The sequence below is a fragment of the Mytilus edulis genome, chromosome 11, assembly GCF_963676685.1.
Source record: "Mytilus edulis chromosome 11, xbMytEdul2.2, whole genome shotgun sequence".
NCBI lineage: Eukaryota > Metazoa > Mollusca > Bivalvia > Mytilida > Mytilidae > Mytilus > Mytilus edulis.
The window spans coordinates 10994037-11009645 of NC_092354.1; the positions used below are offsets into that span (position 1 = coordinate 10994037).

The 15609-nt window shown below is 31.9% G+C and overlaps 1 protein-coding gene across 1 annotated transcript; it reads left to right on the forward strand.

The window, feature by feature from the left end:
* The first annotated feature begins 2750 nt into the window (after positions 1 to 2750).
* On the forward strand, positions 2751 to 14643 carry LOC139495124 (waprin-Phi1-like). Its single transcript, XM_071283275.1, has 10 exons — positions 2751 to 2842; positions 3930 to 3967; positions 6623 to 6734; positions 8243 to 8301; positions 9156 to 9246; positions 10126 to 10184; positions 10777 to 10888; positions 12081 to 12139; positions 13065 to 13173; positions 14452 to 14643. Exons 2-10 carry the CDS (start codon positions 3935 to 3937, stop codon positions 14511 to 14513), a joined length of 696 nt encoding a protein of 231 aa, XP_071139376.1. The 5' UTR covers positions 2751 to 2842; positions 3930 to 3934; the 3' UTR covers positions 14514 to 14643.
* Positions 14644 to 15609: the final 966 nt, after the last annotated feature.

Here is a 15609-nt window from a genome sequence, read left to right on the forward strand (position 1 = left end):
ATTTCTATATGACTTTTCGTTGACAATGTGCATGACACCGTGAGTACACAGATACAATAATGTTTACCTATATACTTGTTTACAATTATCGTCGGTACATGCATATGAACCCCTTGTATCCTGTTATGAATAATAAACATATGTGTACATGTTGCGGTAATATTTTGCCTGCAGGTAGTTTCTTATTTAAAAAAAGATACATTGCTGTCTTCCTTTTAAGAGGAAATTTGGATGATTTCTTTAGGAGATCAATGATTGACCAAATTTATGTTACAAATAAATAAAAAAAAATAGGGATCCGTGATCCATTCGTTTAATCAAAGTTAAGTGTGGTATTTATTTGTCATACTTTCATAATGCATTTCTCAAATAGATACTTTATTTCAAGAAAAGAAAACCGAACTAAATGTTTGGTTTTGACTAATTGTGCAATTTCAAACGATTACTTCATTTAATAATGCCTATAAATAGGAACAAATATTGTTTGTCATAAGTGACACGATGGTTATAACATACGAAGCTACAGGAACTCTTGATACTTTTATAGATTATTGAGTTTGCTGTTGGTTTTTATTTCAAAGAAATCGTGTTTCTTGTGAAGGTATTTTGTAAACTGTGTATGGACTGCTCTCTGCTTTTTTTTTTGCTTTTTTTTGTCTGATTGTTTTTATGTTTTGTCTTTTGTCTGATTTCTGATTGTCTTCGTCTAGTTTGCATTGTTGTATTTCTTTCCCTTTACAAATATATATCGTTTCAAACTATAATTATGGAAATGTTTATCTCGATAATGCGTACTTTTTTTCTTCTGCAAGCTACATGCTTTAAGAATGTCATTTATCCTATTAATATATTTTACTAAGAAATGTAATACGCATTTATATGTTGTGCGCAATATGTTACATCAACTTAAGATGACGAATTGTGTTATATAAATAGTTTCACACCGGAAAAGTTTTCATGTAAGCTAGTTATAAGTATAAGAAGTTGTTTAGATATCATTCATTTACTTGATCCAGATAAAATAACAATGTGGAAATATGTGATTCTTATACTTTGTGTAATTCAATATGCACATGTAAGTTTTTAAGTACTACTTAAGTATAGAAAAAAAGGCTTTTCCTTTTATTTTTAAATTATTACGCTTGATTTTTCTTTTTTTAAATTTCTATAATATAAAACAATCGTACGTTCATCAGCACTTCACAAAATCATAACATCAAACCAAACTATAGTTTACGCGAGGCATCAGTTTGTGTGATTATTTATTAATGTGTTTCGCTTAAAAGACTATTGGTTCGTGTGTACCTTATAACGAGCATAAATAATGATAGGTTACAAAATCTCTGTGTTTGATTTTCAACAAATAGTGTTTGCTGAACATCAAATGAGTAAGGCATTAACTTAATATATTGTATTTTATAAACAGAAGGTCGGTGGTTTTCTCCGGACACTCCGGCTTCCTCCACCACTTAAAACTGACCGCCACGGAATAGCCTGAATGTGGTACTTAAAAGTGGCGTTAAAACACCAAAAAATTAAAAATAAATAAATTGATTTGCAAAAAATTGTGTTCGGTAAACATCAAATTAGTAAGGCAATAACTTTCCCCAAATATTGTATTTTATAAACTGTATGTTAAACACGTATTAAGATTCGTTTGACCAGTGTTACTTTTGAAGGTCACATTTTATTAAAAAGAAATTGTTGGTTTGCCGAAAAAGATAAAAATCTATGTGTAATTATTCATATTCATGTTAATTTCGACAAACATTTCTGATATAAATATAATGATTCGATGTCGTCTGGTTTTTGTATATCGTTTTTTCTGACATTTTCTCTTATCCGCTAACGCTTGTTGTTTTCTGATTTTGACAGAAAATCAATAATCATCTAGTTTTAAGAGATACACGCATATGATAGCTGTCATTGATGCAATATTATTATTGGATTTATCAAACTGAAATGATTAAAAGATTGAGTTTTAAAATCCCAGTCTCGATGAATAAATCCGATAATTTATAAATCACAATATGAGAATCTGTTTCTCTTTTCTTTTTGGATAAACGAGATTCAATTTTGAGTGCCGTCCACATTATTGATTTTTACATTATATTAGAACAAGAAAAATACAAAAATCTTCATTTATAAATCTTTTGGTCGAATGGAAGAAAACACAAATAAAAGACCATGTAACTTTTAATGAAACATATATGTGTGTGTAAGGTTAATGGCTTAAACGACGTTATCTTACGGTCAGTCCTTTTTATGCATAGGAAAGGAGCCATCAATATGGTTTATTTTAATAGTGTGGTCGAATCGAATGGCTATAGATGTCTTCTGAGCGATTTGTTCTTTTTAAACTGTAATGTAGAAAATCTTTAGAAGTAGATAGTTCACAATATTTCAATTGAATTAAATTTGGCTAAAACTTCGAGAGTGGCAAAAACTTCGAAAGTGGCGAAAACAAAATGATTTCTGAAATCAAGAAATACCATAATCAATTGGTTATTGCAATTTAGACTTTCACTATTAAAATAAACTGCAAAATACACATTTACATAAGCTTGTTTCAGATATTTTTCACATTTGAAAAAAAGGAACCGACTTTTGTGTATTTTCATCTTTGGCTTGAGTAAGACCATAAGTTACACAATATCATGAAATTCTTGTTATATATAAAGCTGGGAACTCAAAAACAGGGCATTTTGTACCAGCCAACAAAGTATATTTGTACTTGGCGACATACAAATCAATCCACCATGTCCAAAGATAAAACAGACAGGACAATGTCTCGGGTTGCCGAAAACAGATAAATGTCAGACAAATAGTGAATGTGGACTTTGTAAGTTGATGATAGCATTATCGATCAATTGTATTTTGAAGTATAGTTATTACGGTGAACTACAGCTGAAAACCAACGCCATTTAAGGATGTATAAATGTTGAATAATTATGATAGTTTCATTTATAAGTTTCAGATTTTAGATTGTCCTGTTAGATGTTAAACGATACTAGGAACAATATTCCTAAACTAAAAATGTAATATGCAATTTAATTAATATGGGTGCTCAGAAAATGACACCTGTTAAATGATTTATGATCAATTCATATACAAAACGCCCATAAAGAAATACACTGTTTTCACATGTGGAAACAGTGAAGAAACAATAAGCGAAAAACAAATACAGCAAACTGCAATATCAATATCCACTGAATTACAGGCTTTCGAAACAAACTTTCAAACATGATGAAGACATTATATAACAATCCAGTTAATTGCGGTCTGCAGCTGGCATGTCAATAACTGCTAATAGTCCTTTGTTAATTTATCTATCATTGTCATTTTTCTTATTTTTCTTTAGTTACCAATTCTGACATCAGACTCGGACTTCTTTTATTTTTTCACTGCGCGAATTTCTGTGCGTCTATTTGTTTAATTTACATTGACTAGATGTATACAGGAGGGTTGAGATCTCACGACGCATGTTAAACACCGACGTACGTTTGCGCCTGTCTCATTTCGGGAGATTCTGAACTTTAATAGTCTTGTATGTCGTTTTTTTACTAAAGTATTACACATCTTTGTATCTTTGTTAAGGGGTAAGCTGGGGGTCGCCTCCGAGTGCCGGGTTTCCTCGCTGTGTTAAAGACACATTTGTGACCTCTCTGAATTTTGTTTTCTTGCGCTATGGTCAAGTTTTTGTTTACGTCTGATTTTGTCTAGACAGGTTTCACTGTGTATTTATCAATCAATGTTGCTGCTATTTAATTTTAATATTGCTTGATTAATAATTAGGGTTGATATTTTTTAAAGTTTATTGGTCAATAAGTTATTAAAACTTCATCATATTATCCTATGATTATAGAAAACACAGCTGAATATTCGATTCCCTTTCATTCTATTTTCTATGTTTATTTTAAATATTGTAGACAAAATGTGTTGCCCAAAAGAATGTGGAAAAGAATGCGTAAGTAATAAAGTTGAGAATGGAAAAAAGTAAAATCACAAAAATACTGAACTCAGAGGAAAATCTAATCGGTAAGTCCATTATCACATGGCAAAATCAAATGACAAAACACATAAAAAACGAATGGACAAGAACTGTCATATTCCTGACTAGGTACAGGCATTTTCAAATGTAGAAAATGGTGGATTAAACCTGCCACTGCTGGTGGACGTTTCGTCCAAGAGGGTATCACCAGCCCAGTAGCCAATACTTCGGTGTTGATATGAATATCAATAATAAGGTCATTTTTATAAATTTCCTGTTTACAAAACTTTGAATTTTTCGAAACACTAGGGATTTTCTTATCCCAGGCATATATTACCTTAGCCGTATTTTGCACAACTTTTTGGAATTTTGGATCCTCAATGCTCTTCAACTTTGTACTTGTTTGGCTTTATGATTATGTTGATATTAGCGTCACTGGTGAGTCTTATGTAGACGAAACGCGCGTCTGGCGTACTAAATTATAATCCTGGTACCTTTAATAGCTATGTATAGCGCTAAACCTCTCCCTTTGATGACAGCCTTATCAAATTCCGTTATATTTACAATGATGCGTGAACTAAACAGGCGTAATAAATAAAATAGTCAAAATATGGGTACATCAGTCATAATCGTGTAACAATTTTAAAAGGAACAATTTAAGGTAGATAGTGTGTCTTCCTCCATCTTGGATTTTGAAATACCAGAAAACAAGGTCTAGATCTTTCATAAAATGTGCAAATTATGAGATTATTAGGTAATTCATGTGTAAGAATTTTCATTATAATATAGAAAATGCGATGTTTTTTTCATATTTAGGGTTGTATTTTACGAAAAAACGAATACTTTTGTTTGATTCAAATTTTTCCTTCTTTGCCAAATAAGGGGAGACAACTCAAATGCAAGGGAAGATAATTCAAATAGTGTTATTTTAACAATAGAATGTGTTATGAATTTACCCATTTTATTATGAAGCAAGAAAACGAGTCCGGTGACCCCATTTTTCTTCTTCTTATCTGAAAGCATAATATTAGAGCTATATTCTCATATTTTATCTCAAAATTCTATGGTGTAGTTTTCATTTTATGGCGGAAAATGCAGTTTTTCATGCATAATCTAAACAAAATCGGACAATTTTGCACAACCTGTAGTGTGAAAATAAGTCCCGTGACCCATTCTTTTTAAATTTTTTTTAAACAAGCAGGATATAAACTACATTTTGGCAAATTATTTTAAAAATCTATGGATTAACAGAACACAAAAACATCTATCTACAAACATATCCATTGATTCGCGTGTCTGACGTCATAAATTTTTATACATCAAATATATTTGTCGTGCAATGTATATACACACAAGTTTAAAATTTCACATGGGCAGTATTAGCATACAGGGTTAAAAAATCAAAAGTATGTAAGAAGTAATTTCAGAAATAGGGCGCTATTTATAATAGTCCAAAAGTTATATAAAATTTATAAGAATCCACAACTAGTTCATGCCACTACGCGATTGAATATTTTTGACATTGTGTTTCAACATATTTTCTAATTCATAATAGAAATAAATTTATTTATCGTAAGTTAATAGAAAAGATTGAAAAAGCATACCTGCCAATTGCAATATGTTATCGTTCATAAGGCAAAATTAGTTCTCCTACGATGGAATGATTAATAGTAGACATATAACCGTTAAAGTAAAACTATATTAGCGTTGTTTCCAAAGTTTCATACCAAAAGTAAGCATGCCTCGTTCTGAAATAATGTGGTGACCATCTTAATATTTAGATACAAGGTTGTATTTGGGAAGCAAGTTATTTGTTCATATATTTAAGATACAGATACGAATCCTTAAGTAGCACTGCAACTTTTGCCGTTCTAGATATAAGACTCGCCTTCTTATCCGAGTGTCAGACATCAACACAGGTGTTGAAATATATTTCTCATAAGAAATACGACAGTTGGTTGAATAGAATTGATAAACTGTCTTGATTATATCCATTGGTAAATGTAGTTGTAAGATTAGTCTTGATTGATGTCTTTTTTTGCAATTGTGTCTTTTTTTTATAGTGTTGGTCATGATTTGGTATCGTCTCTCTTTGTATTTTTCACAATTTGATACTTTGGCTGTGACTGCGAAGATTCTTGTACGTTATATTGCTCAAATATATTTTTTAGATATGTTGAAATATATTGATCTAATGATATCTGTGCCTAAATATCTTGTTATTTATAAATTATCAAGAAAAAACTAACTAACGTAAAAGGTAGAGTTTTTAGCTGTCTATTATAGTTGAATATCTTGTGTTTTCTTTTTTTTTCAACATCGTTTACCAATTATAATTGTCCTTGTCGATTTCAAAAACACCCGTGTTTCATTTGTTTTATTAATTGTAATTGCCTTTATGCAATCTCAATGACAAAGCAAAAATTGATTATTGATAAAAAAAAAAAAAAAAAAAATCTACACAATAAAAGTAAAAAATAATGCAATTTGCAGTGCTTATAGGTAAATTGTTAAACGTTGACAAGTTAACAAAACTACAAGACTTTAAAATTCCAATTGATCAGTACTGTAGTTGATACTTGGTCAATATCAAAAGTGATGTACATGTTTTTGTTTCAATTATTCTTTCAGACATCGAAGCGCAAATCAGGCATATGCCCTACCTTTACAGACGAACCATTGAGTTTTTGTAGCGTAGCACGCATTGCTTCTGGTTGTGGTGGTAATGACGATGACTGCTCAGGTATGTATACTTTGTTCTTTTTACGTCTTGACAGAATACAAATGAAGAAAATAAACAGTGTGTTCACAATTTAATTAAAGACATGTATATGTCAAATACAGAAACCATTCGCCGACATGGCAACCAGGATAAGCTTTAGTAAAATTTCAGCTCTAAACCCGATTGGGAAAGGTGTAATACAACCAAATCATGGTACGTCACATCCGGATGTATACGAAAGTAGGTCGGAAAAAAATATTCCCTTGAATTTGACAGTTGTGGGTAATTAATCCTACATTTTATTGCAGTAAAATTATTTCTGTGCTATAAACATATGTCTTGGGTATTTCAAAACATCATTATTTTTTATTTGGGATTTCTATAGAAAATTTTGTAATCTTGAGGTTACATGGTGACTAAACCTTGTACACAGATAAAATAAGGGGAGAAATTTGATTGGTTAACTTCCAATGATGTTTTTTTTCTTATATGGAATGAAATGTTATTTGAAATTTTTTCTATAGTACTGGACAGGATAAAACTTTTCTCATGCCAAGTATTTCTTTATTTGAAACAAAGATAAATTCTGCATATTTTTTTGAAAAGTGCAAATTTAACAAAGACTAATAGGGGAAAATCAATGGTGGTATTACACCTAAAAAGAATATTCACCAAATTTGATTTGGCTTATTACTCATTATTTATAACACAATCCTTGCTACAACATAGCCATGAGGGAGATGTATAAAATCATCCTTCTGTATAACGGTCATTTTCATAAGTTGGTTGACCAATATTTTCGGTCTATAAGCAATTCATTGGAGACATGTGTTCGTGGTTTTAGATTCTTAGATACAAAGACATTGTCCCATTCCCAATTATGACATGTTCATTCGGGTGCAGCAACAGATCGCAAAATAACTTAAACAACGATAATTCCAAAACGGGGAAACCAACTTAAACCTCCGTAGAAATACCGGAAATTACATCCGATAAACAATGGAGCACCGTCTTTTAAAACCTCTAACATACGACCTGATCAAACAAATAAGGCGTTTGAAGCTTCTTTTCTAAATGAGGGATGAATTTAGCTGAAATTATATCATGCAATTCGTTATTGTATGGGTATCTTGAACATATAGATGAACGGCTGTTTAACGTCAAGTTCCGATTATTGCATCCTGATATGCTGTGAAGATAAACCAAGCTGACTACGCGTTATGGCCAATAGTTTTACTTATTTTTGATAGCTATAGGGAGACAAATAGTTGTTAATCTTTATTTTTCATTGGCAATCATACTAACTTATATGTTTTCTATTTGTTTAAGAATAACACGCTGTTCTTTGATTTGGGTAAATGTGCCCACGGACCGAGGAACAGCCCCCGTGTTAATTTTTTTTTATATGGACGTGAATTATTATATATATTGAAGCAATAAATGTATTTTTGGGACATTTTCCACTTAAAATAGAAAATTGTATACATTGGAGTTTCATTTTGAATACTCGCGTACTCCTTTTTAAACAGGTACTAAAACATGCTGTCCAGATATATGTGGATCTCGACAGTGTAAAGAACCTGCACCAGTGAGTAGTTTTTAAAAATTCGCATTTAATACGATGAGGCTGATGAATTCTGGTTAAATATTACATAGTCGTAAAGGAAGAGGGGCGAACGATACCAGAGGAGCAGTCAATTTGGTGTTTACAGAATGCAGAACATAAATTAAAAAGCCAAAATACAGTGCCAAACAAGAATAGTAAAAACATAACAAATATTTGTTTTTAGAGTTTGCAATATGAAGAATAGAGAACAATGGTAAATACAAAACGAACTATAGAGCGAATGGCGATACTTGCTAAAGCAATTATCTAATATCCAAAAAAATCTTTGTAATGCAACTGCTTGACAAATGTTCATAGCTCACACAAATTTATCTGCTAATTCAGTATTTTGTAAACATATTATTATAACTCTATAGTAGTACACTTTTATAATAATTTATAATTCTTGCTTTTGCAATAAGCACATATGGTGAAACCTAGACAACATTGATCTGCTACAAAAACAAACGTCAACATACATAAAGATGGATATTTTTATAACAGCTGCCATATTGTAGGCTTGGTACAGAACATTTAAAAAAAATAGCGGGTTGAACTTGTTTTCATGGCTAGCCAAACATGTCGCGTATATGGCAATGTTACAAATATCGCTAGAATGACAACTTAGAGTTGCAAGATAAAGTTCAAATGAACGCAAGAACACTCAGGACAGATACATACATCAACAAACAATAAAATAGTAAATTACAACATGGACTAATATTAACATTAAACATTAATACGGTTAATCAATCCTCTAATATAAATACTTGAAATAAAGCAATTGACATTTTTGTTTTGATTTTCTGGTATTTAAAGAAAAATCCATATTGTAGAAGGATCGACCAGAGTGTCCTTCTTTCCCAAAAAACGTCCCATGTTTAGTTTACCAGCACGATTGTAGTCACGAAAAGGAATGTCCCCAAGGTAAGTACATTTAGATTTGATTTTGATTTTTGGTGTTTAACGCCACTTTTAAGCACTGCATTTAGAATATTTCGTGGCAACCAATCTTTTTGGTGGAGGAAGATGGAGTATTCAGAGAAAACCAGCGACTTTCGATAGGAAAACTGACAATCCTAATCAATTAAGAGTGTTGACTGGCTAGTGATTACAGTAGTTGCTACTTAGACCACTGGGTAACCGAGGCCCCAAATACATTTCGATATTAAGGTCTAAATCTAAAACATCGAACATTTTGGGATTATGTATTTGATTGGAAATCTTATTAAAACCGTCACTGAAGGTAATTTAACAAAACTTTGAATTTTTCGAAATACTAAGGATTTTCTTATCCCAGTAATGGTTACCTCAGCCGTATTTGGCACATTTTTTTTTTTTTTTTTTGAATTTTGAGTCCTCAATACTCTTCAACTTTGCATTCATTTGGCTTTAAAACCATTTTGATCTGAGCGTCACTCTTTTCAGTTTTATGTAGACGAAACGCGCGTCTGGTGTATTAAATTATCATCCTGGTACCTTTGATAACTTTTTAGGACATTTACCTGAACTTTAACTTAGTCTTATGGTAACAATCGTATAAATGATGATAATTCAACTCTATCATCCTTCGTCCCTGAATTGGTAAATTAAAAAAGCATGTTACTGGTCAGTGCATAAAGTCATATATAATAAATCAAATGTGTTATATCATGTTATCGGTAATCTTTATATTCCTTATCAAAAGTTTTCACGAGGACCAGGACGATATCTGTTTTATAATCCTTAGTCTTAGTGTCTCTTTTTTATGTTGTGAGGATGACTACCATCGCTGCAATCATCTATAACTCAAATGTGTCTTTTCAGGTCAAATATGTTGTGGTGTTACTTGTGGAATAGGATGTGCAAAACCAGTAAAACCGAATTTAAGTATACAAAATCCAAACGTTGTTTGCGAAATTTATCTTAACTTTTAAGTCTTTAAATCATTTGTTCTTTTGATAATCGGTTGTTAATTGAACTGTTTATGGATTATTTAAGTCATGGTTACCAATACCAACAAGACAGTGTTATTCTTAGATAAGTTTCGCTTGTTTGAAATTGTTTGCTTTTCAATGTCCGCACACTCCTTAGATACTAGCTGCTTAAGTCGAACACCATTGGTGAGTCTTGAGTAAACGAAATGCATATTTGAACGGTTTAATTTTTTACGGTATTTTAACTGAATAACGTCATCTTGGATTATATAATAGCAGTATAAAAAAATAGGTTAAGTTATCTGCTCCGAGTGTAAGATTGTTTACTAAAAAAATAGAAAAAATATTTGTATGATCTAAAAAGTCAGTAGAAACGTAATTCAGTTTTATTCTAGTTGATCTTTATTAAACAAATACGCAATATTATGATAAAATGCTAATCATATATTGCTCTTTAAATGGTCAGGACTATTTTTCTTTCATTTGTGCATTGCAATATCTGTATTTTCATAGAGTAAGCATATCTAATATATTGTTTAAGCCACCAAAACCAAGACAGGGAGTTTGTCCGCCAGTTCCTAAAGACGATCCAAACTTTTGTAACCTTGTAGATGTACGATATGACTGTGACACGGATTCAGATTGTACAGAAAGTAAGAATACAAATAACTCTAAAATAAATCACAAAAATACTGAACTCCGAGGAAAATTCAAAACGGAAATGCCCTAATCAAATGGCAAAATCAAATGATAAAAGACATCAAACGAATGGACAACAACTGTCATATATCTGACTTGGTAAATGCATTTTCAAATGTACAAAATGGTGTGAACCTGGTTGCATTGTAAAGTCCTAAACCCTTCACTTGTATGACAGTCGCATCAAATTCGATTATATTGATAACGATGTTTGAAAAAAAATAGGCATAAGCGTTAAAAAAGTCAAAATAAAGAAACATCAGTCATCACTGTGTCACAATCAATAAAGATCTTTCAGGATAATTCGAGCTGAAAAGCATATCTCCATCGAACAACATCGCCCAAAATGAGCAATAAAAACAAACATGATATGACATTATTTAATTCAAAAACATAAATACATGTAGTAGTCTATTTCAAGTTATTATAAAGACACAAATGCACATTTGGTATTTTGGTAGCACAAGTTCTGATAATAACTAAAACAAAAGCAACAACAGCTTAGTTGTGGACATGATTAATATTGTTGAGACAATACAGCAAATAACAAATCAGTTTACATTTGAGGAAAAGAGTTCAGTTGTATTGTACTCATTGTTGACTAATGTGCTGGCTTTGATGGCCATTTGCAATATATTTTAAATGTCAAACTAGCAATTTGGTTCCTCAGTATATATAAAAGACAAACTATTTTGCTGAATCTATATAAAAATAAGAAGATGTGGTATGGTTGCCAATGAAACAACTCTCCACAACATACAAAATGACGTGGCTTGTATTTATTACGTCTACGACTATGAATACTGAAAGATAATGACGGTTTAGCTAATGTCATTAGTCCATTAACCTGAATATTTGTGTAATATAAAGTCAATTGAAAATGCCTTTTTTGGGCATGCCAAAGCTAGAATTGTTTTATATCATTTAGAAAAATTATATAAATAGAAGTAATAATTATTCCTGAAAAACTATCATTACGAAAATTTTAAATGTTAATTCACAAAACTATTTCCTGTAAGTTAGTTTTACCCTTGTTTATTATATATGATATGATATACTATGTTTAGTCCTTCTTATAAAAACATATTAACAATTTTAAAAATTGTTTCCGTACGTATCTACGTTATCTTATATTTTTCATTTAAGGCAATAAGAAATGTTGTGGGACGCCATGCGGAGGACGAGGATGCACTAGTCCTATAAAGGTATGTTATCTTTGTATAAGGTAAAAGTCTTCATAGTAACATTTAACAATAAAGACTGTATAAAAATTTAAAGAGTAATGAAATAATCTAGTAAACATATTTCACTTACAAACTGGTTTTATTAAATGAAAAGGCAATTATCAAAAACGTTATGAATCAAGTGTCCAAGATGAAGAACAAAACAAACATAATCTTCAGAAATTTCAAATCGCAATAGGAGATGTGGTATGATAACCACTGAGACAAGGTTCAAATGATGCGGATATAAGCAAACATAGGCAATCGTGCGGCCTTCATTGAACAAGAAGAAAAACCTATACAATAAAAGTTGTAAAATCTGCTATAATAAGACTGACATGATAATTATGAATAAATCAATTGACAAAACTAATTACTAGTACCTAATTTAAAGCAAAATAATGTACGAAAAACAAATATGGCATACATGAACCAACGACAACCACTGAACTACAAGCACCGGTTTTGGGACAGGAACATACATAATATGGCGCAGAACCCTCTACCTTACCATGCTTACGTCGGACAGTGGTTAAACAACGCAATATATGAACTAACTATCGTTAAAGACTGGACGTTGCAGTGTATTAATTCATCCCAACAGCAAAAAAGACACTAAGTTAATATCTCAAAGTAATCGAGCTCACTGCCAGCTAGTTTAAAGCCAATAACAAGTAACAAAAATATTTATCTATTTATCAAACGCAAATCAATACACATCCAATATCATATGGATGTTGTATCAACACGGCATTAATAGCAAGAGAAAACCATGATCTTGCGCAATATTAATGCCAAATTATAATCAACTTTGCTTCCGAACGTTCGAATTAAGTTCCATTATATTAATAAAAATAATGGAAATGGCATTATTCCTCAATCATGATTTTTTCTTAATTCTAAATAGGGTGATCGTACTGGATGTCCACCGTGTTCCAACAGCCAACCGAGTACAGGTTGTCCCGCGTGCATACAATATCAGCAACTGTGCAACTCAGACAAAGAATGTAATAGAGGTCAGTAAATTGTACAAAAAACCATGACATCCAAAATGGACAACAATATTTGAATAGACCCTAATTAACTAGAAGGTTCAAATAATCTTTTTGTCTTTTATTTGTAAAACTGTTATATTATATATAGTTTGTTTATGTGCGTGTTACATTTTAATGTGTTGTGTTTCTGTTGTGTCGTATTTCTCCTCTTATATTTGATGCGTTTCCCTCAGTTTTATTTGTAACCCGTGTTTGTTTTTTTCTCAATCGATTTATGAATTTCGAACAGTGGTATACTACTGTTGCCTTTATTTGACAGAATTTTGTTTGGAAGAAATACTTTCTTCTCAGGTGGACACACTTTGGTTGCTTTAGAATCTGAAAGTGTTGTCTGATTACAGTGTACATCGTTGGCCTACCATACTCATGACTGATATTAATGACCATGATCTGTGAGCGCAGGAACATTTGTTCTATTACTCAGTAGACTTTCCCATTAAAGCACACACACTTTGTTAAAAAATATCGCTATTAATCCGTTATAAGTCCAAGTGTAAACAACATATGAAATTAGTATTTTTAAATGTCTATCCGATTGTTTTAACCTCAAAGCATGTGTTGCTGTTTTTTGTCATCTGAAACAAGTAGATAGTTTGTTCCTATTTGAATTCATACTCATAGGAAAGAACAAATAGTCTTCATTGGTCACCCTCTTCTTGTAATATTATATTTGACATATGCTTGTTGGTTTAACGATATAAAACATGGTACAGTTACTTTAAAAATCAGGCCAGACACTCTAATAATTTGTATGGCCTATAAATTAGCTTAGCGTCGTCAGAGAGCAATATATCTGACTTAAGTTTAATCTTTAAAAAAAATTCAGTTCACTCGACAAACATTCGTGTAATATGTAATGTTTTAGTAAAATAAATATAGAAAAACAACAGCACAAAAACAGCCACACATTTGATTATATTTGCTCGCTTAACGTCGAATGGAAACTATTTAGGATGGATTATATGCTGATATCAAATATAATAATAACACAATGATGATATGAGAGACCGTTGAATTTCCCGTTTGGTTGGTTTTACACGTGTCATTTGTGGGACTCTTTACAGCTTGCTGTTAGGTGTGAGCCAAGGCTCCGTGTAAAAGACCGTACTTTAACCTATAATGTTTGTTTTCTAATTTTACAAATTGTGACTTGGATTGAGTATTGTCTCCTTTGCACACACACCACATCTTTTTAGTTGTGTATATCTAATGTCTTATTTGTGTTTTACAATTTTTAAGGTCATCTTTGTTGTTTCAACCCTTCCTGTGGTACATCATGTAAAAGAACATATGGTCGATGAAACATTTTGTATTCATAGCAAAAGAACCCATGAAGAACCTCACAGAGGTGATGATGAGCTTATTTTTCGTTTATTCAATTATAACATAACTAATTGGGTCAATTATAGAAATAAAGACTGAATTAACCAGCATATGTTTTTCTTTGATTATTTACAGTTAGTGAATGGTTTTACTTCTCAATTACATTTGATTCGGGACTTTTCTTTTTGGATTTTCCTCGGTGTTTAGCATTTTTGTAATTTTGTTTCTTACACCATACCATTTATAGAATTACACTCTACACCATTGCACTAGACACCATGCACCTTATTTATTTACGCCATCTGCGCCATATAGTATACTGACATTACGACTTTTGTTTTGTAGATAAGTCGTTAGTTTCAATATTGTTTGGCATTCGATCTAAATGAGAAATATGGGTTTTGCTCATTGTTGATAGTACCTTATACTACCTGGTGTTTTGGAATGGTTTCATTTGTTTACTTATTTTGCGAAGCTAGATCTGTAACTTAGTCAACATTGATAAAATTAAAAAATGTACTATTTGTGTAAACCTTAGACTTCTTTGGCCGACTTTTGTTTGAGGGGGGAGAGAGAGACAGAGACAGAGAGACAGAGACAGACAGAGCCAAAGAGAGACAGACAGAGCCAGAGAGAGACAGACAGACAGAGAGAGAGAGAGAGAAAGAGAGAGAGAGAGAGAGAGAGAGAGACAGAGAGAGAGAGAGAGAGAGAGAGAGAGAGAGAGAGAGAGAGAGGAGAGAGAGAGAGAGAGAGAGAGAGAGAGAGAGAGAGAGAGAGAGGAGGAGAGAGAGAGAGAGAGAGAGAGAGAGAGAGAGAGGCAGGCAGAGGAGAGAAGAGGAGAGGAGAAGATACATTGCTAAAAGCAAATATGTTCAGAAATTGAGCCATAAAAGGTGTTATTACCCTTGAAAAGACGAATTAGTATGGCTAATCCCATCCGCTTGTCACGACGCACATCAAAAACTTACATATAGCATGTATAGCCTAAGGATGTAAAGCAGGACGAGGTTGTCAAAGGTCAAAGCCAATACAAAAGAATAGATAATTCATGGTAATCCAGACAAAGCTACT